The 27,485-nt window shown below is 44.2% G+C and overlaps 2 protein-coding genes and 1 pseudogene across 5 annotated transcripts in view; 2 read left to right on the forward strand and 1 right to left on the reverse strand.

Annotated features, from left to right (window-relative positions):
- Positions 1-27,485, forward strand: part of LOC106984985 (zinc finger protein 154-like) — a 110,194-nt gene that overhangs the window by 19,844 nt on the left and 62,865 nt on the right. The window lies entirely within an intron of this gene.
- On the forward strand, positions 6,165-12,967 carry ZNF134 (zinc finger protein 134). Of its 4 annotated transcripts, XM_027037491.2 has the most exons (4): positions 6,165-6,446; positions 8,417-8,498; positions 10,456-10,555; positions 11,191-12,967. In XM_027037491.2, the coding sequence occupies exons 3-4, from the start codon at positions 10,516-10,518 to the stop codon at positions 12,423-12,425; spliced, it is 1,275 nt and encodes a 424-aa protein (XP_026893292.2). In that variant the 5' UTR covers positions 6,165-6,446; positions 8,417-8,498; positions 10,456-10,515; the 3' UTR covers positions 12,426-12,967. The 4 variants fall into 4 exon arrangements, with proteins under 4 accessions (XP_026893292.2, XP_026893290.2, XP_026893289.2 ...); XM_027037489.2 differs by lacking the exon at positions 8,417-8,498; XM_027037493.2 differs by lacking the exons at positions 6,165-6,446; positions 8,417-8,498 and adding an exon at positions 8,621-8,639.
- LOC106984986 (ornithine decarboxylase-like) lies at positions 25,197-26,638 on the reverse strand (annotated as a pseudogene).

Below are 27,485 nucleotides of genomic sequence, written 5' to 3' on the forward strand. Positions count from 1 at the left end.
CTCTGTTTCTCTCTGTCTCAAAAATAAATAAACGTTAAAAAATTAAAAAAAAATAATAATCACTTTTTTGTGTGTTTGCATGCTCGTGTTTAATGCCAGATGATCTGTTATCTATCACATAGGGACTCAGTATGGAATAACAGCAAAAATAACCCTGGCCTCATACTGCTTATAAGATTTCCAAAAAATGAACATGGTATACATAATATCTCAGTGATGACTTTCTAAAACTGTAGGGTGCCTGGGTGGCTCAGTCGGTTAAGCATTTGACTCTTGCTTTCGGCTTAGGTCATGATCTCACGGTTTCGTGAGTTTGAGCCCCACATCGGGCTCTGCACTGGCAGTGCGGAACCTGCTTGAGATTCTCTCTCTCTCCCTCGCTCTCTGCCCCTCCCTCCCTCACTCTGTCTCTGTCTTTCTCAAAATAAAATTTTAAAAAACTTAAAAAAATAAAATTATATAATGCTATTCAATGGAGAACATCAGGTAATGCTGATAATGACATGGGGATTTTTGTGTTTAGTTCTGTTGATTCAAACTTTGAAGTGGCATCCAGAAGATTCATTGCATTGTCAAAGCATATTGAGTGAAAAGTGTTTCAAGTGAGAAGAAAATGACTGAGAATACCCCAAATTGGTTCAACACAGGTGGACTTAAAGGAATTAAAAGAAGTTTAGGAGGTTTAGCAGAGTGTGACGAGGGAGGAAGATAGGTGGGGTTGGAGGTGGTGTCAATGATCAAAACTTTTCATAGGAAAGATCATGGGTCTCTGAGAATTTTTGTCCACTGAAAGAATCAAAATTGTGATAAAAAATAAAAATAATATCAGGCGCCTGGGTGGCTCAGTTGGTTAACTGTCGTAGACTCTAAGTCTGAAGTTCTCTTTTGGCCAGCAAAAGAGTGGGATGCAGGATTAAAGCAAGAGATGACTAATGTCCGGGAAAATATATGAGCCCCAAATAAGGGTCCTTGCCCTGTATTTATTAAGATAAGAAGGCTTACAAACGTGATGGGCATGTACAAAGAGACAAAGAAACTGTGAGCATTAACTTGGGGATGTGAGGGAAAAGGGGGGGGGTTTGAAGATACACAGTGTTTGGGGTTTGGGTCAATATAAAACAAAATCCTGGCGCCAGGCAGATGGGTAGATGGTTGTTAACGGCAGACAGGAGACACCGTGTCTGTTTATCTTAGCTAGCCTGGGGGATGAGACAGATAGGGGGAATAACCTCAGGGTTAACAAGGCACCTTTTCTTTTGTTAACCATCTCCGCTCTGGGCTGCTTTGCCTGCAGCACAGCGGTCCATAGTCTGAATTCACCAGTTTACCTAACTTGGCCCCTTCCTCTTGTGAAAGCAGCTTTTCTGCTATGGTACTAAATTGGGGGGCATTTTTGCCTTGCATGCCTAATCTTGTTCACCTTGTATACCTTTGTATTGAGAACCTTTGCACCCATTCCTATTTTGGGACTTTGCCCCTCCTTCTCTATTCCGGGGGCTCTGCACTCCCTTCTATTCTGGGGTGCCTTTGCATCCCCTCTATATTCTGGGGTGCCAGTCTTTTTTACTCGAACTTGGGTGTGAGCATTCTATGGCTTTGTATTTCTTTATGCCTTGTTAACCCATTGGTGTAAGCCCGGGGATTTCTATGCTTATTCTCCACAGTTAACCATCCGACTTCAGCTCAGGTCATGATCTCACAGTCTGTGAGTTCGAACCCCATGTCGGGCTCTGTGCTAACAGCTCAGAGCCTGGGGCCTGCTTTGGATTCTCTCTCTGCCCCTCCCCGCTTGCACTCTGTCTCTCTCTCTCAAAAATAAATAAACATTAAAATTTTTAAAAAGTAAAAAAATAAAAATAAATAAAAATAATTTAATTAAAATAATTTACTACAAATTATTGTTTAGCACTCTTTTACCTTAGTTTACAGTATATTTTTTCTCTTAAATAAATAAGTGATAAAATAATGCATTTCCAATTCAGCAATATTTAGGGGTCAGAGCTGACAACGAGTTTCTCCTTGACCAAACTTTAGTAGGCTCCTCAGAATCCTATTCCCAACTAGACCTCAACGTTTGGACTTCTGTGCCCATCTTTGCGTTGCCCAATTGTAGCAAGAATCCAATTAAGTTGATGTAGGCAGAATCCACCTCTGCTTAATAGCTCCTTGAATATCTCATCAAATTGCTCATCCCACCATCCCCCAGTTGGTACTGATCACCATGGCCTGCTTTCAGCAAGAATCCCCCTTACCCATGAAGTTTCCCCTTAGTACCTTTCCATCCACTGACTCCCACACTGCTTCTTGGCTATGAACCCCTAGTTGGTTCATGCTGTATTTGGAATTGAGCTACTTTCTATACTGAGGTCTCTTTCCCCCCATTACAATCGTTTCTTATTAAAATCTGCTTATACTGCTTTAACTACTGTTCAGCTTTGGTTTTCTTTAATTTTTTAATGTTTATTTAATTTGGAGAGAGAGAGAGAGACAGAGCATGAGTGGGAGAAAGGCAGAGAGAGAGGGAGACACAGAATCCGAAGCAGGCTCCAGGCTCTGAGCTATCAGCACAGAGCCTGATGCAGGGCTTGGACTCACAAACACTGAGATTGTGACCTGAGCCAAAGTCGGATGCTCAACTGACTGAGCCACCCAGGTGCCCCTGGTTTTCTTTAATAGACCTAGAATATTATTATTTTTTGTGAAATAAAATTAATTTTTAGAAAATTTTGTCAGTTGGTACTTAAAAGAAACTTTCAAAGAGTTTAATTTCATTTCACTTTTATTTTACATCTTTAATCACTTGACTTTTATGATGACTAACTTCATAAACATAATACTTGGTAATTAAAAAGTATATGTGGGTAAATGTACAATTCTGCATTTCTATGATGTCTATAACTAAAATTGTATTAATAATTTTATTTGTTGTATTTTTGAGAGTGCCTCATGTAAAATACAGTTTAATGTATGTAAAAATAAAACCTGTACTTAAATTATATAAATACAATTTTTTAAAGTTTATTTTGAGAGACAGGGAGAGAGAGTGAGCAGGGGACAGGCAGAGAGAGAGAGAGAGAGAGACAGAGAGAGAGAGAGACAGAGAGAGAGAGACAGAGAGAGAGAGAGAGAGAATTCCAAGCAGGCTCCACACTGTCAGTGCAGAGCCCTACATGGGGTTTGATCTTACCAACCAAACTGTGAGATCATGACCTGAGCTGAAATCAAGAGTCAGACATTTAACCAACTGAGCCACCCAGGCACTCCTAAATAATCATTTTAGTCCAATATATTTAAGCAACATGTTTGTTATGTATGATAAATGATGCTACCTTTCTGGCCTCTAGTAAATTCAAGAGAATTATTGTGCCTCAAAAAAAGAGCTGTTCTTTTTCTTCATTAGCCCATCGTCCTCTAATTGAAAATGTGCACACTCTCTTTAAGAAGTTTAACTGTGTTTATATTTTTCATGCGCTCAGGTTTTATAAAAGCACCCAGTGACTTACCTTGAATGGGGCACTCCATTACCTAGGAATGTTGACTCATTTAAGTGTTTCCTGAAGAAAATTGCATGCCCTAAATCATCCCAGGGCCAGGTATCAGGCAACTAGAGATCACCCCTATAACCTGAAGTCCACTGGAATTGTTCAAAGTAGCCAATTCTCAGCTGTTTGCTCTGCCCTGCCCTGCCTTTCCCATGGAAAACACAACAAAGGCTCTGGGCTAGGCCTTTCCTTGGCTCCTGCTTCTGCCTCCTAAACAAATCCCAGCGTTCCTTCTGTGACCTTTCATGGTAAGCTGTGCCTCTCATTTCTAGGGACACAGTGAATAACATTAAACTTTTCTCTCAATGTCATTGACCTGTCCATGCTGTCACTAAGTCCCCTTTATAAAGTAAGACCTGGGCCCAAATCAGCCTCCCTCAGCTGTATAATACTACATCTCATGACCCATTTCTCGGCACCCTCATCTTCTTTTTCTATTGTGCCTAACACATTCCAACATTGTACATAATTCAGTGTTTTTTTTTTTTCATATTTCATATTTATTCCCATCTTTCATGAATACTGTAGAGTGTAAGCTTCTTGATGGCTGAGGTCTTTGTCTCTTGTTTTCAAATTTGTTCCATGTACTTAAGAGATAGGGGTTGAAATGCAGTAGGTGTTTATCGAATGTTTGTTAGAGCCGTGAATAAGCATGGTATTACAGTATCTTTGTTCATCTTTCTAAATGTTTTCATTCTCCCTCAGAGTAGATAATCAGAGTTTTCAAGATTGGAAAGAAATTACATTTTGGAGACTAAACCCTGTTATATTCAGTGTCTCAGCCCCACTGTGTGCTCAGCTTCATTTTCTTACCTCTCAGACTTCAGTGTTTCCAGCTCAGTTTTTGCTGCCATCTGTCACCTGTCAAAGGTATGTCCCCCAGAACCATTTTTTAGTATATCTGTGAACTACAGAACTATATCAATAGCTTTCAGTAGTTTAAACTATTCATGTTTCTTTTTTTTCTTCCTTTCCTTCTTTTTTTCTTCCCATCCTCCCTTCCTTTCTCCTTTCCTTCTTCCTCCTCTTCCTCTACTCACCCTCCCTCTCCTCTTCTTCTTCCTTTACCATAAATAATCTGTACTCTCAATTCAGACACTGTCTCTGTAATTGCAAGTGAAGTGAAAATTGATGTGGGAAACAAAGGCAAGAGAAAAAAATTAAATTTCCTTACTGTCTACAGCCCATTGACAAGTCCTTGAAACAGGCAATGACCTTCCACTAGGCACTCAGCTGCCTTGATGTTGACACTTTGCTAAAGTCACAAGGCAATCTTAGCTTAACATTATCCACACCTCAAGGATCCTGTGAGGCTACTGTAAGCATTTAGAAATTCCTATGGAAATTTTCTTTATCCCTAGCCCCCAAAGTATATTGGCAGTCATACTCCAAGCATAGCCTACTGATAACATCTGAAGGGTCTCATGACTGAGATTTTACTAAACAGTAATAAATGTAACAAGGTTTCTAACAGTGGCTAGCCCCTCAGGGCCCTGGAAACATTGTGTATATAATCATCACCTGTCACAACCCCAATGCAGCTCTTTCTGCCCCCGAGTCCTGTTCCTGTGCTTTAATAAAACCACCTTTTTGCACCAAAGACATCTGAAGAATTCTTTCTTGGCCATCAGCTCTGAACCCCAACATTTCCACATCAGAAATCACTTCCTAGCAAAGAAATGAGATCATGCTGTTCCAAATCTTTATTTCTGGGTTCAGTCACTTTCGCACATTTGCTGCCACCAGGACCGCGTCAGCCACCGTCCTGGCACATTGAAAAGCATTTATAATGGTCCTTTCCAGATAGGTGGCATATTCCTAGAGGAAATCAGTATATCAGCTTTTGGGCTAAGAAAGATCATTTGAATTAAAGGGTGCTGCTGCCTGGGTTGCCCTCCATCAGCACCCCCACCTGCAAGAAAGTGCCTCCCTGGACACAATAACCCTCCTGCCTCCTCCCCAGAGGCAATCTGCAGATCTGACCCCTGACCCCTGACCCAGCCAAAGCACCCAAACTTAAAATTTTCATCTACACGGATTTAAAAACCAGCAAGGTGGGGCGCCTGGGTGGCGCAGTCGGTTGAGCGTCCGACTTCAGCCAGGTCACGATCTCGCGGTCCGTGAGTTTGAGCCCCGCGTCAGGCTCTGGGCTGATGGCTCGGAGCCTGGAGACTTTCCGATTCTGTGTCTCCCCCTCTCTCTGCCCCTCCCCCGTTCATGCTCTGTCTCTCTCTGTCCCCAAAATAAATAAACGTTAAAAATAAAAAAAAAATAAATAAAAACCAGCAAGGAAATGCGAGTGCGCTGAGTGGACTCGAACTGACATTTGATGAGATGTGTCCACGTGGTTTTGTGGCTTTGGGAAATAGCCACAAGAACGTTTCCAAACATTTCTTTGACCTCCGCATAACACACCCAGCTCCGTGTGAGGACCGAAGCCCCCGTTCCATCCTCGGAGCCTCGAGGTACCATTTCCCAGCGCCCCTCGCGAGACCACTGGACCCCACCCCGGCCGGGAGCGAGTCCGCGGGTGCCTGGGGCCAATTGTTCTGGAGAACCACATTACCCAGAAGCCTCTGCGCCTTGCTTGGTGGCACTCTTTAAAAGCGCGCGGAAGGCGACTGGGCGGGACTTCCGGTGTCTTCCCCGAGGCGGACATTTTGTCCGCTCTCGGTGGGCCGCTCGGACTAGAGCCTCGGGATCGCTGGTTCGGCCCGGAGTGACGGAAGCGGGAGGACACGGGAGGAGACTCTGTGCTCGCCGCAGGGAGGCTCGGCGGTGGCAGCGCCCGCGAAGGCTCCGCTGCCCGCGACGGCGGCGCGCGGGTCCCGACCTGGGACTCCTCACGGCCCCGTATGGTCCTCCAGATTGTGATGGCGGCCGCGGTTGGTGGATCCGGCCTAGGTGGGTACTTTGTTCCCCGGACCTTGACGCGTTTCGTCCCTGCGCTCGGAATCACGAAGCCTCGAACGAAGGGTGGTAGTTGAGGCGGTTGCGGCCCCGCCTCCAGTGCTCTGGGCCGCGGGGGCCCGCTGTGGGCGGAGCCCCCGTTTGTCACCGCTGTCCAAGTGGTCCTGGCCGAGCGACCGGCACGCGCAGAGGCTTGGAGGGGCGACGAGCCGCGAGGGCCGGGGAAAGTGGGGCCGTCGTGTTTGCAGGGGGGCGTAACGGGCGAGCCGAAGCCTTGCGTGGACTGGCCGGGGGAGCCGCGGAGCAGCGTGAGGCGATCTGGGCTCCGGGGGACCGGTGAGGAGCCTCGGACTCCGGGAGTGTTGTGGCGGCTGGAGAGGTTGCAGGTGGAGACGTGGTTGGCAGGGTTTCCTCAGTGTCGGATGTCGGGTGACGGCTGCTCTGAAAGTAGGAGTCAGGGGCTGTCACAGGTCCGTGTCCGGTTTTTCTCCCCGGAGGTCCGAGAGAGTGCGGCAGAGAGCTGCCCCGCAGGAGTCGGGAGTTGCGCTCGGGACGTGGCACAGCCGAGGCGCCTCGCAGGGGAGGTGTCCCACGGGCATCTGGGGTGGGGGGGGGGCTGGGGTGGAGACCACTGAGGGATGAGGCCTCGGGTCGGGAGGCCAGATTCGGGGGAAGAAGATTAAGGATGTGTGTGTCGTGTGTGGTCCTTGGGGTGAGAGATCGGAGGGCAGGGAGGAGGGGGTGGACGCCCTCATTCCCTCCAGGGAGAGTCCCTGCTGGAGGAGGAGAGGGCCGGAGGGTGTGAGGAGCCTGGCCTGGGATGCAGGGGCAGGTGTGAGGCGCCCCAGATTGGCCGGTGTGTGGACCCAGCAGAGGTTCTGCGCGTGGAGCAGGGGAGAGTCAGCCGGGCGGGGGAGCCGCCGTAGCCCAGCTCCCCAGCTGTTCAGGTAAGGAGAGACCGTGGACGTCTTAGAGGGGCGGCCCGCAGACTCCGCAGAGGAGGGTATACCAGTAGGCCGGTTTGGTGAAGGGACAAGGGTACACCTGGCTCGCATGAGCAAGTGGGCGAAGATTAACGCGTGTAGCTCTAAGTGGATACTGATGCCCAGTGACGGGTCAAAGCGCCTGCCTCTGTCTGATTATGATGGAAAGTCTTAAGTATCACGTTTTCTGAAAAGCTGAAAAAGAAATCCCCAATTAAAAAATCCCATCACTTCATTTGCACCAAAACCATTTGGATAAAAAGCCAATTCAAAGATCTTTGATCTGTGTTAATGTGTGTGACCCAAACAGCAGCCCTGTTTAGGTGGGTACCACCACTGTCTGCTTTACCGGTGAGGACGTGGTGACACCGGTCTTTGTTCGCACAGCTGGGCGGAGGCGGCACTAAGGTCTTAGTATCTGAGGTGAGACATTCAGAAATCGTGGGCGCGGAAGGGCAGGGCAGGGGTTACAGGAGTCGTTCAGTCAGTGGTGCCCCATGTGGTGGCCTGCCGTCCTCAGCCCCCTCTTCCCTCTTACTGCCGGGTTGCTTTGATTGATGGTGGAAGCACTTAGGATCTCTGCATAGGTGAGTCCTCGGTCCTCAGTCAGTGCACTTGCCCATGATCTTGGTAACCCAGTATGGCAAATGCTGGTGTCTTAGCAATGTTCACCTCCCTTGTATTTGCCTTTGGGTGTGGGGATGCTGGTGTCACTAACGGTCTGTACCTTGAATTTGGTGCAGTGGCATGAAGTGTGGAACGGTGTCCAGGTATAGGAACAAGCTTGGGCAAAAACATCCCTGGAGGCTGAACTGCGAGTGTTCAGGGAGCCTCAGGTCTCCGTTATGTTTGGTGTGATCAGCGAGCAGGGGACAGAATTCAACTCTGGAACAGCAGCCTGTGGAGCTGGGCTTCTGTTTTGGGAGTGGTGGGAGCCATGGAAGGTTTAGAGCAGAGGAGTGATCCGATTGGTCTTCACAGGCTTTCTCTGGCTGCACGGTGAAGAAGATTGGGGTGAGGAAAGAAGACTGTTGATGGCTGGACTAGATTGGTGGTTCTGGAGGTGAGGGACGGGTGCTGGATTCTGGGTTTGTTTTTTGTGTCTCTTTAAGTAGGGCCAACCGGACTTTCTGATGTGGATGGTGAGAGAAAGGAGAGGACTCAGGGATGACCTCACAGCTCCCACAGTTTTTGGCGTGAGAAGGTATAAGGGTGGAAAAATTCTCAATTGAGACAGCGAAGTTGGTGGTGGGAGTAACTTCCGGAAATAATATCAGGAGTTGGGCTTTGACCACGTTGAGTCTGTAGTGTCTAAAGACATCTGAGTGGAGGTTTCAGGTAGGCAGCTGGACGCACACGTTTGGATTTCACAGGAGGGATCCAAGTCCACAAAGTGGCAGCCAGTATATGGATTAGAGTAGAGCTGCGTGTCAGATTTATAGAGAGGATCTTTCTGTCACAGTGGCAGTACCATTAAGGGTCTGGAGGGGGGTGGACACGGCAGAGAGGGAGTCACTTAAGGGACAAAGGGAGTGTAGTGTCCATGGTGGGGGAGATAATAGGGTCTGGCAGGGTGGGGGGAGTCTTCCAGAGAGGGGAGACATGAGATGAGTGCTGGGGCGTAGCAGTAACAGAGATGAGATGAAAGTGAGGCCAAAGCAGGCACCCGTTTCCTTTTCTGGGTGCTTCCCAGGCTTTCCTGGTGACCTGTAGTGGGACCTAGGGAGTTTCTGCCAAACTCAGAGGTAGATTAGCTCAGAGGCTGATTGGGTCAGCTGGCAGAGTGACTGTGCTTGGGGTACAAGGCCAGTGGGCGCGGCCTCTGAATGAGAACGTATGTCAAGTGTTAAACCCGACAGATGAGGATATGGCATCCTTGGTATGTAACGGCAAAGTGGGAAGGGGCTGGGCTTATCTGATGTCTATATGTGGTTCCGGATTGCTGAAATCGAATCAAAGAATAGGGCCAGGAAGGGAGGATTTAAAAGCTGGGTTTAGAGATAACACGGCACTGGGAACCATCAGCTGGAGCCAGATGTGATCTTGGCTGCAATAACCAAGAATTCCGTGGATGCTGTGTGCACATTTGCACGTGGGAGGTACCTGTGTTGTGGGTATCCGTAGACCTGAGGGAGGTGTGGTCTAAAGAGTGATGTGTACTGGAGGTGGAATCTGAGTTCATAGCCGGGGGCTTTAGAGGAGAATTCTGAGCTCACGTTTGTATGTAAGAGGCGTGATCTCCGGACCAGGGGAGCTAGCTGGCAGAAGTGTCTGTTTGTCCCCCACCTGTCGTTCTGGGCTGGACAGAATGATTACTAGGAAATGAGGAACGAGTGAGCCGGCACCAGTCACACAGGGCCTGGTATCCTGTCTGGGTTGGGGAGCCGAGGAGGAAAGTGAAGGTGTGGTGGACAGACCAGGAGTCCTGGGGAGAGCTGCTGCCCCCGTGTTCAGGTATTGATGGCTGTCAGGGTCACGTGACTTTGAAGATGCGCTTGTGTGTTTCTCTTGGGAAGAGTGGCCCAGAGACTTGAGTCACACGGTCTTCCTGGGTAAGGCCCCACGTGCCCCAGTTTTCTGGGCTTCGCTCTACTGGTTTCCCTCAGAGGTTGCCACTTTCTTCCCGAAGCTGCTGTGGGCACTGCCATTTTCCCTCAGTAACACAGGTTTCCTGGGTGCCGGGGTTCAGCTGTGTGAACTGCCTCCTTCAGTCCCTGTGGTCAGTCCCGTGGACTACCCTGCTTGCCGTTTTCCTGGCTGTCTGTGGCTCTGTCCACATTCGTGATAACCTCTGTGCTCCAGATTCTACCCTTTCGTATAACTGGCATTTCCTCGGGCCTACCTGTGTCATGAATTGTCATCATGGCCACTGCCCATGGGGCCCATGGTGCTGATCTGCAAGACATTTCTGGTGTTCATTTTGCAATATTTAATTGTCCTTTAATCTCTTGTGGGCAGGCTGCTCTGGGCCACTGCTTTCCTACTTGCCCTGTCTTTCCTCTACGACTTGTTTCTTCCAGATTTTTTGTGGTTGCTGAACATAGCAGGGGAAAGAACTCTGAGTGCCTGACCGAGAGGTCATGACTCTAGCCATGGCTGGAGGGACGTGGACAGGCCCTGGTGAGTGGGAGCGTGGGGAGGGAGCTTCGGGGCTGGCTTCAAATAGCACCAGAAACCTGTCCTGGGCACCACTCCTGTTTGGTGCCCAGGTTATAAACCGCACCTATTTCTATCTTTTTCTCCTCGTTCTGGACACTTATTTATCGTTTCTGTCCAGACCTCCAACCCAGGGCTGTCCACGCCCACTCACCAGTGCTCTCTGCTGCTCTTTCTGCAGTGCCGTCCTGTGTTGGACAATGCTGATGTGTCTGAGACATACATCTGTTCTTAAATTGTTTTTGAACACCAGTTGCTCATTTTAAATCAGATTTTCCTGGGCCTAGACATACATTTCTGTGTACTGTCCACCAATAGCTAAGGCCCTTCAAAAATCATCTGCAGAGGAGTAAATTGGATATCCTACTTGCTGGGTCTCCCTGACCTACACCCCGTCCTTAGGTCTTTGTCCCTTGTGAAGGCTTCCTCATTCTGTGACCCTTTGAGGCCCAGTATTGCACAGCAGCTTTTTCTTTAACCTGATCCCACATCTGCTGTCCTACCGACACCCCCGTGGGCTAAATACTAGACACATGTGTGATGGGGTTGCCCCTTCTCCAAAGTCCCCATTCACTTAAAGAGCATTTTTCTGCCCGCAGGTTATTGGTGCGCGGCGAAAGATGAAGAGGCACCTTCTGAGCAGACCGTTTCTTTAGGAGTCTCCCATGATAGCATTTCCAAGGCAGGTTCATCAACCCAGATGGCTCACCCTTGTGACATTTGTGGCCCCATCGTGAAAGACCTCTTACACCTGGATGAACACCAGGAAATATGCCAAGGACTGAAACCTTACACCTGCGGGGCATGTGGGAGACAGTTCTTGTTCAGTGCAAACTTTCACCAGCATCAGAAGCAGTACAGTGTAGAGAAACCTGTCAGAAGAGACAGAGGCAAGACCTCATCTGGGAAGAACTGTAGGGTTTGTGAAGAACCTCACCTGTCGGGAAAGCCCTTTCTGTGTGAGGAGCAGTGGAGCCTCCAGGCCAGTCTGGGCAGTCACCAGCGACAGGCCACCCACAGCAAGAAGAAGAGGAGGACTGGGAGCGGGGAGGCCTCTCACAGCGGACAGATGCAGTACAGCTGCAGCGAATGCGGGAAGGCCTTCAACCGCAAAGACACGCTTGTCCAGCACCAGAGAATCCACACCGGAGAAAGGCCCTACGAGTGCAGCGAATGCAGGAAGGCCTTCAGCCGCAAAGCCACACTTATTCAGCACCAGAGAATCCACACCGGAGAGAGGCCTTACGAATGCAAAGAATGTGGGAAAGCCTTTAGCCGCAAAGACAATCTTACTCAGCACAAAAGAATTCACACCGGAGAAATGCCTTACAAGTGTAGCGAGTGTGGAAAATACTTTAGCCATCACTCCAACCTCATCGTACACCAGAGAGTTCACAATGGAGCGAGGCCTTATAAGTGTAACAACTGTGGGAAAGTCTTCAGACACAAATCCACACTTGTTCAGCATGAGAGCATCCATACTGGAGAAAATCCTTACGTTTGCAGTGATTGTGGGAAATCCTTTGGGCACAAGTACACCCTCATTAAACACCAGAGAATTCACACTGAGGCAAGGCCTTTTGAGTGCATCGACTGTGGGAAATTCTTTAGTAGAAGCTCTGACTTTATTGCACACCAGAGAGTTCACACAGGGGAAAGGCCATTTGTGTGCAGCAAATGTGGGAAAGATTTCATCAGAACATCCCACCTTGTTAGGCACCAAAAAGTTCACACTGGAGAAAGGCCATACGAGTGCAACGAATGTGGGAAAGCCTATAGTTTAAGCTCCCACCTCATTCGGCACCAGAAGGTTCACACTGCAGGACGGCTTTAGGAGTGCTTTCAACACAACAGGACTTGTATGGAGAGGGGCTTTGTGATTGCCCTTGGAGAGGAAGACACCAGTCAGACGTTGAACCTCATGTATCTGAACATTAGCACTGGGGAGAGACCTTAAGGATGCCAGGTACAGGGACACTTTCATGGGTTGCGTTGCACTTGCAGACCTGCTCAGGTTCCTTGCCAAATTTGCCACCCAATGTCTGTGGCAGAAACCATCTCAGTTCTACCAGCTTCGTTTCTGTATGTCCTCAGGGACACCTCCAGTCTCTGGAGGAAATTATGAGAATCCTGAATTGAATGGGGTTCCTCATTCCCTCCCCACTGACGGGTAAAGGTGTGGACCTCACCCATCTTTAGCCAAGAGGACCTGAGCTGTGTTCTGGAGGCTTACAGAAGAGCTTTACTTTCTTCATGGACATTGTTGGCCTCATGTGGTACATGTGACACATTTTTCTCCGAGTCACCCCACCTGGAGAACCACTTGTCTTCTGTTGCTCTGGTCTCTGTGATAATAAAGACATTATTTAAACCATCGTTAATCTTGGACGTTCTTTTTACTGTTTGGATTGGTTTGCAGACAGTAGGCCCTGCCAAACGGAAGCGGTAAATGGTGCTTGTGGGGGCCTCCAGCTTCAGGTACCTCAGATGGAAGAGCAGGCTGGCAGAGAACCACTCTCAGTCCAGTGCTGGTGTTGCTGACACAAGCTTTTTAGGTGAGAGGTCAGGGGTTTGTGGGCCTGATTTTGTCTGGATTTCAGCGTAATTTGAGGGTGGTGTTGAGGAAGGTTGTGGCAGCCTTCGCATTGTTTGGGAGCGGCGTGGATTCAGTGTCTTATTTCCAGCATAGGTGCCATGTTTCCCAGCACTGTTAGGGGAAGCTGTTTCTGAGGACCTGCCAAGTTCCTGCTGCCCTGAAGGCCAGAATCTGATCTGCTGCCCAGGTCTCTGGCTGCAAGACCTACCATCCCAGGAAGGAAACAAAAATAAATTTCGCCCTGGGTGTGAATAATTGGAATTGCGGAGACTGCAGCAAGTGAGAGTGGATGTGCCCATTTTAAAAACGTCCACAAACATTCCAATCACTGGCTGTATGAGATCGGGATGCGTGGAAATTCTTAGGATCTCCAGGGCTGTGTCACTCTCTGACCAAGGTCAGTGGCAGAGCAAAGAATGTAAAGTTTACCTTGATACTTGTACCTCCCTGGCTCTTTTACGCAGTGTCTTTGCCGTATGGGCAAGAACTGGCACAGACATTGTGGTTCAAAGTTGTAGTTTTTGTGACCAGCCAGAGCTTCTGGGGACTCCCTTGCAAACAGCCTTCACTGCTTGCCAGTTTTCCTTAGTGCTGAGGAAGAGGCTCTCTTCACAGGGCCTCTTTGGAGAGAGAGGGTAGAGTCACTATATTGGTGCTCGATCTGGTGTTCCAGTAGAAGCACAAGACCTGGATGTTAGTGGAATCATTTTTTATAGTTTCTTTAAGGTGTAGTCCACATGCAGTATACTGCACACACTTAAAGCGTACCGTTTGGTAAGCCTTAACATATGCACAAACCTGAGGATCACCCAGCCATGTTCTTGGACATACCTACCCCCCAGAGTTACCTCATGCCCCTTCCTAATACTTCCCGTGTCTTCCCTAGGCAGCCGTTGACTTACTTCCTGTATGGATAAATGTGTCTTTTCTAGATTCTTCTTCATAGTGGAACCTTAGAAGTTTATTATCATCTGCTGTCTTCCATGAAGCCTTATTTTAAGAATCACTCCTGTTGTGTGTATAAATAGCTCGTTCTCTTCATTGCTGAGTAATGCTCTGATGGGATATACTGCAGTTTATCCCTTTATCTTAATTGCCTTTTGTTTTCTCCCACCAAATTCTGAGTATTCAAAACAAAGCTCCTGCAAATGTTAATATAAAGTCTTTATATGGACATTTTGAGCTGAGGAAATTTCTAAACAAAGTGTTGAATGTGTGGCCTTGTCTCTTACCATTTATGGGAAAATGTAATAGGGAAGAGAGAAATGTAGGGAAGAACTATTAAACAGAAAAGACCCAAGATTTGATGATTTGGGAAATTCTTATCCTGTCTTAGTTGCAAAAGACATTGAAAGGAAGTGATTCATGGTGAGAAAAGCATGTTCTGGAGAACTAGCCACAGGTGTTGCTATACAACCTTTTGTAAGATGTCAGCAAGATGAGAAGAACAGTATGCGGGCACATGACATTTCTTTGAAGAGATTGTGACTAAGCAGGCCCCTCTGCAACCCGAGAGCACCTAAGAAGCTTAAAAGTATCCCACGGCCAGCTCAGCAAAAGTCAAAAATAGATAACGGGATCATTCAGGGGGGAAGTCTGTGGATCAACCTCTTGTGTAATGGAGTCAATCTCTGGTAGATACAGAAGAGCCACAAAGCTCTCAAGAAATTCATTCTAGTAGAAATAACGTTGGATCTCAAAGGGACAGAGTACAAAATTAGGACTTCCAATATTCTACACACATGAAACTGGCTAAGCAAATTTCTAAACTGTAAACCTTTGTTACCTGTGATGGGAAAGGAGGACTCCGAGGGCAGAGTAGAACCCAGGGTGGGGAGCTGTGAGCCCAGTGGCCAGAGGCCTGAACCACAGGATATATTCCCAGGCCTTGGTACCTAATGTAGTTTGCTAAACTTGATTTCAAATTTTCTTGGGACTTGTGGCTTTTACTTATTTTTTCATTTTCTCCCGTTTTGAAACAATGCGTATACTGTTATCCTAGGTCTATTCCACCATTTTATTTTTGAAGCAGTTATCTTGTTTTCTAATTTTACAGATCCACAGATGGAGAGGATTTGAGCCCTGGGGTGGATTATATCCAAACCCTCACCCATACCTGATGTAGACAATTTAGATGATGAGATCTGGGTGTTAGAGTTGATACTGTAACAGAATGAGACTTTTTGTGATCTTGGGATGGGCATAATATATTTTGCAAGTAGGACACATAACGAATCTGAGGACCAGACAGTGAACTGTAGTGGATGGAATCACTGCTCCCCAAAATGTCCATCCCCTAATCCCCAGAACCTGTGAATGTTCCTGTAGATGGCCAATGGGACTTCGCATGTGTAATGTAATGCAGTTTTTGGTGAGACTTAACCAGGTGGGCTCAATGTAATCACACGAGTCTTTGAAAATGGGACCTTTCCCAGCTGCAGGGAGACAGAGGCAGATGGAAGAGTCAGATAGGGCTGTATAAGGCCCTTTGGCGGCCCATTGCTGGTTCTGAGAAAAAAGCTAGGAGCCAAGTTGAGCATCACACATCTGATAGCCAGCGTCTTCAGTCTTGATTCAGCAAGATCAGGCCAGAGTATTGAGTCACAGAAAGAGCTCTTTGAAGAGCTCTTATATGACTTTGCTGATCTCAACACAACCAGAAAGCACCTTGGAAGCTTAGAGATCTGTTCCACAACCACATGGAACTAAATTCTGCCAACAGCCCACACAAGCAGGAATCTGATTTCCCAGAGCCTCCAGAAAGGAACACAACCTGCCAACTTCCAGGCACAGCTGGAGCCCCAGGGCCTGGGGGAGAACCCGGCCAGTGCACTGCATTAGAGGTATGCATGCCAGGGTGGGACTTGCCTGCAGAAAGGCTTTGGTTCAGAGAGGAAGGAAGCCGGAGCCTCTAAGTGCCAAACTGCTGGCTTAGGGGTGGGGTGTCAGGTGGGCACCCTGCCAGAGGCCAGGGAGAGCTCTGGTCTAACTGGCTGTACCTCTCTGGGCTCTCTGGCCTCCAGGTGTACGGCCCCCCGCCCCCGCAATCCCTAGCAGTCCAGCTCTGGGGCTCTCCATGTGCCCTATTGGCCCAGCCTGGAAATTCTCTTCTCGCCTAATGGCTTCTTGGCAGCAGCGTTGACTCCTTGGCTCTCCTGCACTTTCGAGATGCGCAGCCCCAGTGGCTGCCCTGGCCCTGTTCTGCACCCTTGGCAGCCTGCTCCCTCCGTGGCCCAGCCTCCAGGCCGGCTCCTGCCCCACTGTCCCCACACTACTCCCACCTTCCCCCTGCGTCCCTAAGGCTGCTTCCCTCACCTGCTCCTGCACCTACTGTCTACTGCACCCCGGTGTCTATAACCCACCTTCTACCACCTGGTCTTGAGTTTGGCTGGGTGCTGTAGGCCCCTGTGCCATCCCTGGCACCTCAAGGTTTTAGCTTTTCTCTGCCTCCCGAGCCTGCTGCAAAATCACTCCCTCTCCCTCACCCTATGCCACAGAGGAAACCCTGAAATAAGTGTAGTTCTATTAGATCTGGGTGAGAGGAAGTGGTCCAAAGGATCCAGAAAGCTGTGGACCTCCTCTGGGTGGTGAGATCATTCTGAGGTTTGAGGGAAACCCTGGGGTTTGCAGTACCAATGTGAACAAGAGGGCTGCTTCCCATTCGAGGGTAATAGGGGCTTTTTCCATCACAGGTGTACCTAAATCAGGGTATTTTACTGGGCACCTATAAGTGGTTCCCTAGGAATAAGTGAAGATCCATCCTCTGGTCAGATACTCAAGTCTTTCCATCAGAAAGACTGTTCTCACATGGTAACAATTTCATTCTCTGATTTTCAGGTGTTTTTCGTTTTTGTTTTTGTTTTTTTCCTGCCTGGCAAAGACTCTCATTTATTTTCTTTCCTGTTTTCTGGTCAATTTCTCTGGTCTTTGTTTCCAGCTGTTCAGCGAATCTTACAGAATTCTTCCAGAAATTCAGGGTAGCCACTGGGACACTGCTTCCCAGTAGGGAAACTGGAGTGGAGCCCTCTGATTTCCCTCCCTTAGAGCCTGGAGACAAAAATCAGGGTACAAGACTAATGTGACTAGAATTTAGTTATGAAAGGGTAGGGAGCTAGAGTTGAGGGGTACAGGGAAAGAGGAGAGGCAAAGAATTGAGGAAAGATTCACTGAAACTGTTGACCGTGTCCAGATCTATACAAGTGCAAGAGTAAACTATGTGAGGTTTAGGAACGTACCCCTAGAAGGCAGTATACTGAATAATTCCTGCAGCTCCTGGAGGGCTGGGAATCATTTATGTTCTCATCTGCCAGCATGGAAACGTCCATTATACAGTGTACAGAACAACAGGTAGAATCCTCAGAAGTATATCACCTAGATAGTGAGACTTAGTTAAACACAGACTAAATTTTGCGCTGGACTCACGCTGAAAAGAATTAAAAGCAAACATTCGAAGGAAAAACACCTACCAAGTACTTTTAGTGAAAGCCATGACAAAATCTGAGACTATTTAAAGGGACACAAGCAAATGCAACACTTACCAATGTAACGTTTATCTTGTCTGGCACCCAGTAAATTTATCATGCACACAAAGGAGCAGGAATGTAAGACATATAGCATATTAGCATAAGAAGAAAATAGAAACAAACACCAAAAGTGACTGAAATGATAAAATTAGACAAATATGTTAAAGAGCTTTTATAAATATACTGCATTTGTTGTTGGAAGCATAGGAAAACCAATAACTTGATTAAAGGAGAAATAGATTAAAAACATACAAAAATAGATCTATGTGGAATTTATGGGGAATATATCTAACAAAAAATACACTGCATGGTATGAAAATCAGATAAGATATTGAAGAAGAAAAGATCCGTGAGTTTAAAGATGTAGTTATAGAAATTATGCAAAATGAACCACATAGAAAGGAAAAAAATGAACAAACAGCAAAATTGACTTGTAGAAAAATATCAAGTGGTCTAATACACTATATTTGGTATACTAGAAGCAAGAGCATACAGGGAGGGAAGGAAGGAAGGGAGGAAGGAAGGAGGGAGGGGGGTGGGGGAGAGAGAGAGAGATAGAAAGAAACGAAGGGAGGAAGGAAGGAAAGGAAAAAAAAAAACTGAGTCATGCCTCTATAAAACTAAAAAACCAGAGACTGGTTTTTATGCCAGTACCACACTGTTTTAATTACTACCACTTTGTAGTATAACTTGAAATCTGGAATTGTGATGCCTCCAGTTTTGTTTTTCAAGATTGCTTTGGCTATGCAAGGTCTTTTGTGGGTCCATACAAATTTTAGGATTGTTTGTTCTAGCTCTGTGAAAAATGTTATTGGTATTTTGATAGGGATTGCAGTAAATGTGTAGGTTGCTTTGGGTAGTATAGACATTTTAACAATATTTGTTCTTTTGATAGAGATTGCAGTAAATGTGTAGATTGCTTTGGGTAGTGTAGACATTTTAACAATATTTGTTCTTCTAACCTACAAGCATGGAATGTCTTTACATTTCTTTTCATCATCTTGAATTTCTTTCATCAGTGTTTTATAGTTTTCAGAGTACAGATCTTTCACCTGTTTGGTTAGGTTTATTCCTAGATATATTATTGGTTCCGGTGCAATTGTAAATGGTATTGTTTTCTTAATTTCACTTTTTGCTGTTTTATTATTAGTGTACAGGAATGCAGCAGATTGCTGTACATTGATTTTGTATCCTGCAACTTTACTGAATTCATTTTTCAGCTCTAGTAGTTTTTTGGTGGAGTCTTTAAGGTTTTGTGTATACAGTATCATGTCATCTGCAAATAGTGAAAGTTTTACTTCTTCCTTACCAATTTGGATATCTTTTATTTATTTTTGTTGTCTGTTGTGCCTAGGACTTCTAGGACTATCTTGAATAAAAGTGGTGAAAGTGGACATCCCTGTCTTGTTCCTGACTTTAGGGGAAAATCTCTCAGTTTTTCACCATTGAGTACAATGTTGTCTGTGGTTTTTTTCATATAAGGCTTTTATTATGTTGAGATATGTTCCCTGTAGATCTACTTTACAGAGGGTTTTTTTTTTTTTAATCATCAGTGGATGTTGTAGTTTGTCAGATATTTTTTCTGCATTTATTGAGATGATCACATGGTTTTTATTCTTCCTCTTATTGATGTGACATACCACGTTGATTGTTTTGTGAATATTGAACCACCCTTGCATCCCAGGAATAAATCCAACTTGATCATGGTGTGTGCTTTTTAAAAATATATTGTTGGATTTGGTTTGCTAATATTTTGTTGAAGATTTTTACATCTATGTTTATGAGAAATATTGGTCTGTAGTTCTCTCTCTCTTTTTTGTGGTATCTTTATCTGGCTTTGGTATCAGGGTGATACTGGCTTCATAGAATGAATTTGGAATTTTTCCTTCTTGTATTTATTGGAATCATTTGAGAAGAATGGGTATTAATTCCTCTTTAAATGTTTGATAGAATTCATCTGTGAAGCCATCGCTCCTAGGCAGCATATAGATGGGTCTTGTTTTTTTATCCACTCCGTCACCCTATGTCTTTTGATTGGAGCATTTAGTCCATTTACATTCAAAGTAATTATTGATAGATATGTATTTATTGCTATTTTACTTGTTTTGTGGTTGTTCCTATAGATTTTCTCTGATCCTTTCTTTTCTTGCTTTTTCATAGTTTGTTGGCTTTCTTTAGGGATATACTTGGAATTCTTTACTCTTTGCATATCTATTACTGCTTTTGATATGTGGTTACCATTAGATTGGTGTAAAACATCTTATTCATATAGCAGTCTATATTAAGCTGATAATCACTTAAACCATTCTTTACTCCTCTCCTCATATTTTGGGTATATCAGCTCATATTTTGCGTCCTTTTATTTTATAGATCCACGGACTGATTTTTACAGAAATATTTATTTTTACTGCTTTTGTGTTTTTTACTTTTCATACTCTTATTTATGGTCTTCCCTTCCACTCAGAGTCCCTTTAAAATTGCTTGTAGGTCTAGTTTAGAGGTTATGATCTCCTTTGGTTTTTGTTTAAACTCTTTATCTCTCCTTCTATTCTAAATGATAGTTTTGCTGGATAGAGTATTCTTGGCTTAGATTTTTCCCTTTCAGCACTTTGAATATATCATGCCACTCCCTTCTAGCCTGTGAAGTTTCTGCTGAAAAATCCTCTGATAGCTTTATTGGATTTCCCTTGCATGTAACTACCTTCTTTTCCGACTGCTTTAAAAATTTTTTTTCTTTATTGCTACTGGTGACAAAACACAAGAAACAACAGGCATTGACAAGGATGTGGAGAAAAAGGAACACTCCTGCACTGCTGGTGGGAATGCAAATTGGTGCAGCTACTGTGGAAAGCAGTGTGAAGTTCCTCAAAAAATGAAAAATAGAACTACTGTACAATCCAGGAATCACACTACTGGGTGAAAGAGTACACTTATCACAATGAAAAAAATTCAATGATTAAAAAATATATCAGAAGCTAGGAAGAGGCAAGGAAGGAATCTTCCCCAGAGCTTTCAGAAGAAACATGGCCTTACTAACATCTTGATTTCAGACTTCTAGCCTCCAGAACTGTGATAGAGTAAATTGCTGTATTTTTAAGCCACTCAGTTTATGATAACTTGTTTCATCAGCCATAGGAAACTAACACATCAACCAACTTGGTCTAATTGATATTTAGAGAGTCTTTCTCCAACAACAGCAGAACATATTTTAAGGTCCACAAAGGATGTTCATCAAAATAGACCATAGCCCATAAAATAAATGTCAATAAATGTAGAATGATTAAAATCATGAAACTATATACTCTGACCATAAGGGAATTCAACTAAGACTTCATAAAAGAATACTCTGAAAAAAGCCCCCACATATCTGGAAATTAAAGAAAACATTGATAAACAATGTTTGGGTCAAAAAAGAAACCACAAGAAAAAGTAGATAATATTTTGAACCAAGTGAAATGAAACCCAATATTTCAAGATTTACTATCACTGAGATTAGAAGAAAATGTATATACATATATATATATATACACACACACATATATATATATATATGTGTGTGTGTGTGTATATATATATATATATATTTTTTTTTTTTCCAGTGCAAAAATGTGGTTTTATTAAAGCACAGGGACAGGATCCATGGGCAGAAAGCTGCATTGGGTTTGTGAAGAACAACTGATCAAGTACTCATTTTGTAAATTAAAAAGATAAGTAAATACTTTCAACATTTAAGTTAGGACACTAAATATAAAACAATTAAAAACAAAGACAAAAGAAAATAAATATTAAAGAGCAGAAGTTAATAAAATAGACGATAAAAATAGAGAAAATCAATGAACCCTAAAGCTGTCATTTAACTAGATCAATGTAGTTGATAGATCTCTGTGTAGATTGTTAAGAAAAAAAAAAAAAGACAAATTACCAATATAAGCAATGAAAGATGGTATAGCACTAGATATATTAAAGATATTAAGATTATACATGATATTTTAAATAACTCCAACAACTCTATGAAAACTAGAAATTGACAAAAAAGAAAAACTTTCTTGAAATACTTCAACTACTCATGGTCACTGAAGAAATGAGTAATCTGAAATGCCCTCTGTTATAGACATTGAACTGGTAGTTTAAAATTTTTCCACCATAATTTCATGCCAATATGGCTTCACTAGTGAGTTCTTTTAAATATTTAAGAAATAATTCCAATTCTAAAATTATTAAAAAAAAAAAAAAAGGATGGAACTCTTCCCAACTAGTTTTATGATTTTAACTTTAACTTGATACCAAAACCAGGTAATACTATGAATATAAAACTGCTGGGGTGCCTGGGTGGCTCAGTCGGTTAAGCAACTGATTCTTGGTTTTCAGCTCAGGTCATGATCTCATGGTTTCATGAGTTTGAGCCCCGCTTTGGGCTCCGTGCTGGCAGTGAGTCTGCTTGGGATTCTCTGTCTCCCTCTCTCTCTGCCCCTCCCCCACTTGCACTGTCTCTGTCTCTCAAAATAAATAAATAAAATAAAATTTAAAAACAAAAATAAAAAATACTTGAAAGAAAGCTGCAGACCAACACCATACAGACACTGATGCAAAACATCCTTAAAATTTTAGGAAATAGGATATAATGATGATACATAGATATAAATTACATTACAACTCTTGTGAGGTTATATATATATATATATATATATATATATATATATATATATATATCACTATAGTTGTAATACACACACACACACATATACACATGTATATACATATATAAAAATATTTCCTAAGTAAATGGAAACTATCTCTCATAATGTCGATACAATGATCAAAATGAGAAAATTTAATGTTGATCCAATAGTATTATGTGTTCCAAAGATGATATTAAAATGTCAATTATCCTATTTTTTCAAGTCCAGAATGCAATCCACTACCATTAATTATATTTTTTTCTCATTTTACTTTAGATAGATTTATCCTAGAAATTAAAAAGAAAAAAAAAACAGAACAAGATTTTCAGGCATTATTTAAATGATTACTATTATTTACCATGATTACTGTGATTATTATTCACATTTCTTACTATGATTAAACATTTCCTAGAGCTGATGAAGAATTAAATGCAAAATTATGAAAGCAAAACAATTCTAATAAAAATCAACAAAGTACACTGAAAGACACACCCATATCACATTGCTCCCCAGTGAAGAGAAAAGGAAGATTGAGAAATAGCCAGGAAGGAAAGATAGATGACCTAAAAAGGAATGTCCTTAAACAGAGAATAAAATTTTAAAAGAAATAATGGAAAATAGGGGAGAATCACATAATGTTTTGAAGATGTAGAAATAAAATTACTGGCAACTCAGGGTTGCATATCATTTTAAATAATCCTACAAGAACGGGACCATCATGAAAATATATGCAAATAAGCACTCAGCGTCTTACTACCAGCAATGCTATCAAAATGGATTTCTAAATTTGTACTTGAGAAAGAAAAGTTATCCTGGACAAGAATGGGATGTGCAAATGAATAAAAGCATTTGAAATAAAAGCATTCTAAAGCTTTGAAGAGTTTGGGGAAAGGGACTAAATAATTTTATTTTTTAAAGATTTAATTTTTGGGGGGGCGCCTGGGTAGCTCAGTCGGTTAAGTGTCTGACCGGCTCAGGTCATGATCTCGCGGTTTGTGCGTTGGAGCCCCACGTCAGGCTCTGTGCTGACAGCTCAGAGCTTGGAGCCTGCTTCAGATTCTGTGTCCCCAGCTTCCCTTCTCTCTGCCCCTCCCCAACTCACGTTCTGTCTCTCTCTTAAAAATAAACTTAAAAAAAAAAGATTTAATTTTTTTAATGTTTATTTTTGAGAGAGAGCGAGAGAGACAGAGTGCGAGCACGGGAGGGGCAGAGAGAGAGGGAGACACAGAATCTAAAGCAGGCTCCAGGCTCCAGGCTCCGAGCTGTCAGCACAGGGCCCAACACAGAGCTCAAACCCACAAACCATGAGATCATGGCGTGAGCCAAAGTCAGAGGCTTAACCGACTGAGCCATCCAGGTGCCCTTATTTTTGAGTAATCTCTGCACCCAATGTGAGGCTCAAACTCATCACCCTGAGATCAAGAGCTGCACGGTCCACCAACTGAGCCATCCAGGCACCCCAATAATTACTAATTTTAGGTTCTGACACAACAGTGATGGAAGGGAAACTCTACAAGGTAACCTCCAAGAAAAGTGAGAAAAGGATCTTCTATACAAGTGGGGGTTGCATTAATTTTAAACAACTCAAAGGATAGAAAGAAAAGACAGAGGTACATCAGTTTATGATTATGAAAAAATAAAGTTAGAAATTAATCCAACCCATAAAATTTAAATTTGAAATAGAATGACTTTTTATTTTAAAAGTCTCTTGTTAGACTTGTATAGATAGGGGCGGTCAGGGTTTAATTGCTAAAGAAGCCTCACAGGATTCCAAATGACTGAAACCCAACTGCAGTTTGTTGCAAGGAAAAGAATACAATATAGCAAAAACATTTAAGTAAGAGTATCTATTCCAAGCAAGGCCTGCCTCACAGAAAGCTAGAGAAGTCAGATGTAGATCCAGTGGTGTTCCCTCTGTAAGTAGCTCTGCATTACTTTACTCTCAGTTCAGGAGCCACTAGTGTAGACAGAACACCTGGGAACCAGGGAACTCAAAATGAAGTTTATACACTTTTGGTCCTGGAGGCATGTTCCCTCTGTATAATCAGCCTCAGCACTGGAGAGCCTCAGACACTCACAGACCCCAGGTGAAAACATATTAGTAAACAATATCAATAAACTTGTGTGAACTGCCCCCATACTCGCCTTGAATTTATAAGTACAAAGCAATACCAGCCATCAGTACGTGGCATGCTTTGACCATGAGTCAGTGTTGTGTACTGTTTTCAGCAAAACCGCTCAGGCTAGTTCCAGACCAGCTGGACTGAACTCACAGAACAGTCTACCCCTCTAACCATTGGCCTTTTCATGACCAAGACAATCATTAAAAAAAACCCACATTATTTCAAGTTCCTTTTTTTAAAGTAGGCTTCACACCTAGGGTGGGGCATGAACCCACAGCCCCCCAGATCAAGACCTCAGCCGAGAGCAGGAGTGGGTGCCCAACTGACTAAGCCTACCCAGGCACCCCTCAAGATACTTTATTTTTAAAACAGGTCACAACACTAAGCTTTCGGCCCATTCTGCCGACGCACAAGCTACAAACGCTTGCTCAGCAGCTGAGGGGCATTCTTTAGTGAAGTGAATAAAAATCCATATAAAATATTCAAATAGTTTCCATAGGAACACAGATAAGTGACCCCTCTCCTAGTCTTCCATATTGGTGCATCCGTGCCAACCCTACTCACAAAGACATTTCAAAACTAGTGGTAATTAAGTGAAACGGTCCCCCCAAATCCCATAATTCAAGCAGGACTCCAAGTTAACAGCTCCAGGAGCGGCACCTACACATTAATGCTAGCTTAACACTAGCGTTGGCGCAGACGGCCAAAGGGGGTGGGGGGGCCGGGGGGGGGGCGCTCCATCCTGCTCTCCCAAGCACAGGCCACAAGTCTCAGGCAGACTGCTGGCGTCCTGCTCCTCCACTTCCGGTGGGAAGTCGTGGTTCCGGATTTCCTGCATCAGTTGCCATGTTGACCCGACATCACACGGTAGACAGTTGGCCTCTGGGCCGTTGAAAATAGAAGCAGCAGCAAGTGTTAAGCACCCATGTTTTCAAAGAGCATCCAATCGCTGGCATGCATCTCGGGCAAGCCACAACAACGGTCCCCATATGCTGCTTGAATAATACTTCTCATCTGGTTTGGGTCTCTTCTGCAGAAGGGGCTTCATGTGTGCATGATCATAAAGGATGCAATTAAATGATCCAGATACTCCATCATTGATGTAATGCATAAAGATTTGTTCACGCGACTCCTCATCAGAGCGTGTCTGTTCCTTTAATAGGAGGTTTTTTTGTTGTTGTTTTTTGTGTTTTTTTGGCAATGATATTAACTGTAAGCATGAAAGCTGATGCAACATCATATATGCCGGGTTCAGCTATGATTCTCATCCCCGAGTCTCATGGGAAATACTTGTTCAGTGCTGGGATGATAACACTGGTGATCTCTTCACACTTAAGCTCAGGTCCAGGAAAGCCACACCAACACCAAGCAGATTCGTGTTGACACCAACCTCAGCTCCCATATCAAAGACACAGTGGGCATCAGAGATGGCCTGCACGAAGGTCTCAAGGTCGGTACAGCTGCTTCCCACACGGAAGCTGCCGCCGATGACATCAATACTTAGCCCTCTTGCCGGTTCCCAAATAAGCCTGCTGGTTTTGAGTGTGGCAGCAGATTTAACACTGAGGGGACGGACTGCTTTGGAATCATCACTGGCAACCCGCAAAACCAACCTTGCCTTTGGATGTTCCCTGGCAACCTTCATCATTCAACTTTACTAATGAAAGTCATCATCTGGACTCCATTACTGGCAGTGCACTTAACCTGAGTCACTTGTTTAAAAGGATTTGTCTAGATAATCCTCCCTAGAGCCATCCCGAGACTCTGTACCAATTGTATTTCAGTCTTGCACAAATTCTGTCCCAATGGCAGCTAGCTACATCTTCACTGTGGTTCTGCTGTCATTGCATTTGACTTGTGTAAAAGGCCTGAGCTGCCGAAGAGCTTTTAACCACCTCAAATGTTTCTTTAGGTCTCCCAGGTCTGTGACAAAGAAGGCATCATTATCATCAGAAGATGAAACTTCATTAATTTTTTGGTCCAGAATGTCCTTGGCAGTAAAGCCTTCCTCAAGGAAATGGCGGTCAAACTCTGCATTACTAAAGCTGTTCATTGTTTCTTGATGTTCCTATGGTAAACTGAGAGATGGAATTTAAAGAAACTATTGCCAGTTTTTCACAAAGGCAATTCTCTGGAATTCCAAGTCCCACTGAAAATGTGTGTGCCCTCAGTGCAGCAGTGGAAATGTTCTGATGAACACAGAATTTCTGTCTTAGAGGGCACAGGCTCCGTGGGCCACACCCCATGGAGATGTCGCCGCCAAATATGCAGGACTGCCAGCCCAAGGCGACTCCACAGCTTGGCAGAGGGGAGGATGAGAGGGCTGACCAACCACATAATTGGACAATTAAATGCACAGACTATGCGTCATATAATAAACAGTGATTGGTATGGGTTTAAACCGAAGCATCGAATATCACCAGCAAAAGTGTCTTCCATATTTTGTTCCAATTTCACAATTACTTTGGCTGCCTTGGTCTACATCTGTCTGTACCTTAGAGTATGCATATGTTGAACAGTTAAGAATTGTAACCGATTTATTATTCATCAATTTTAAATCTACAGGCCAATTCTACCTAGAGATAATACCCTGTGAAATAAGAAATAGAAAGCATAACCACATTAGTATGTCCCATATAGTCATAGTCAAATCAAACAAAAACTGTCCTATGAATTTTGAAAGATACTATTAAGCATGAAGGTGGGGGAATCATAAAGCTAAAGGATGGAAATATCTTTACCAGGTAAATATTTATCAGAATATAGCTGTAATATTTCAAAAAAGAAAAATCCTTCTTTATTATTTTTTAATGTTTTATTTATTTTTAAGACAGAGAGAGACAGAGCATGAGTGGGGATGGGGCAGAGAGAGAGGAAGACACCGAATCTGAAGCAGGCTCCAGGTTCTGAGCTGTCAGCACAGAGCCCGACGCAGGGCTCGAACTCACGAACCGTGAGATCATGACCTGGGCC

This window comes from Acinonyx jubatus, chromosome E2 (genome assembly GCF_027475565.1).
Source record: "Acinonyx jubatus isolate Ajub_Pintada_27869175 chromosome E2, VMU_Ajub_asm_v1.0, whole genome shotgun sequence".
Taxonomy (NCBI): Eukaryota; Metazoa; Chordata; class Mammalia; order Carnivora; family Felidae; genus Acinonyx; species Acinonyx jubatus.

Bases quoted from the DNA above. Each gene is read 5' to 3' on its own strand.
- ZNF134 (XM_027037488.2), top strand. From the start codon at position 6,398: ATGGTCCTCCAGATTGTGATGGCGGCCGCGGTTGGTGGATCCGGCCTA. The intron at 6,447-11,190 runs GTGGGTACTTTG...TTCTGCCCGCAG, and splicing joins GGTTGGTGGATCCGGCCTAG to GTTATTGGTGCGCGGCGAAA.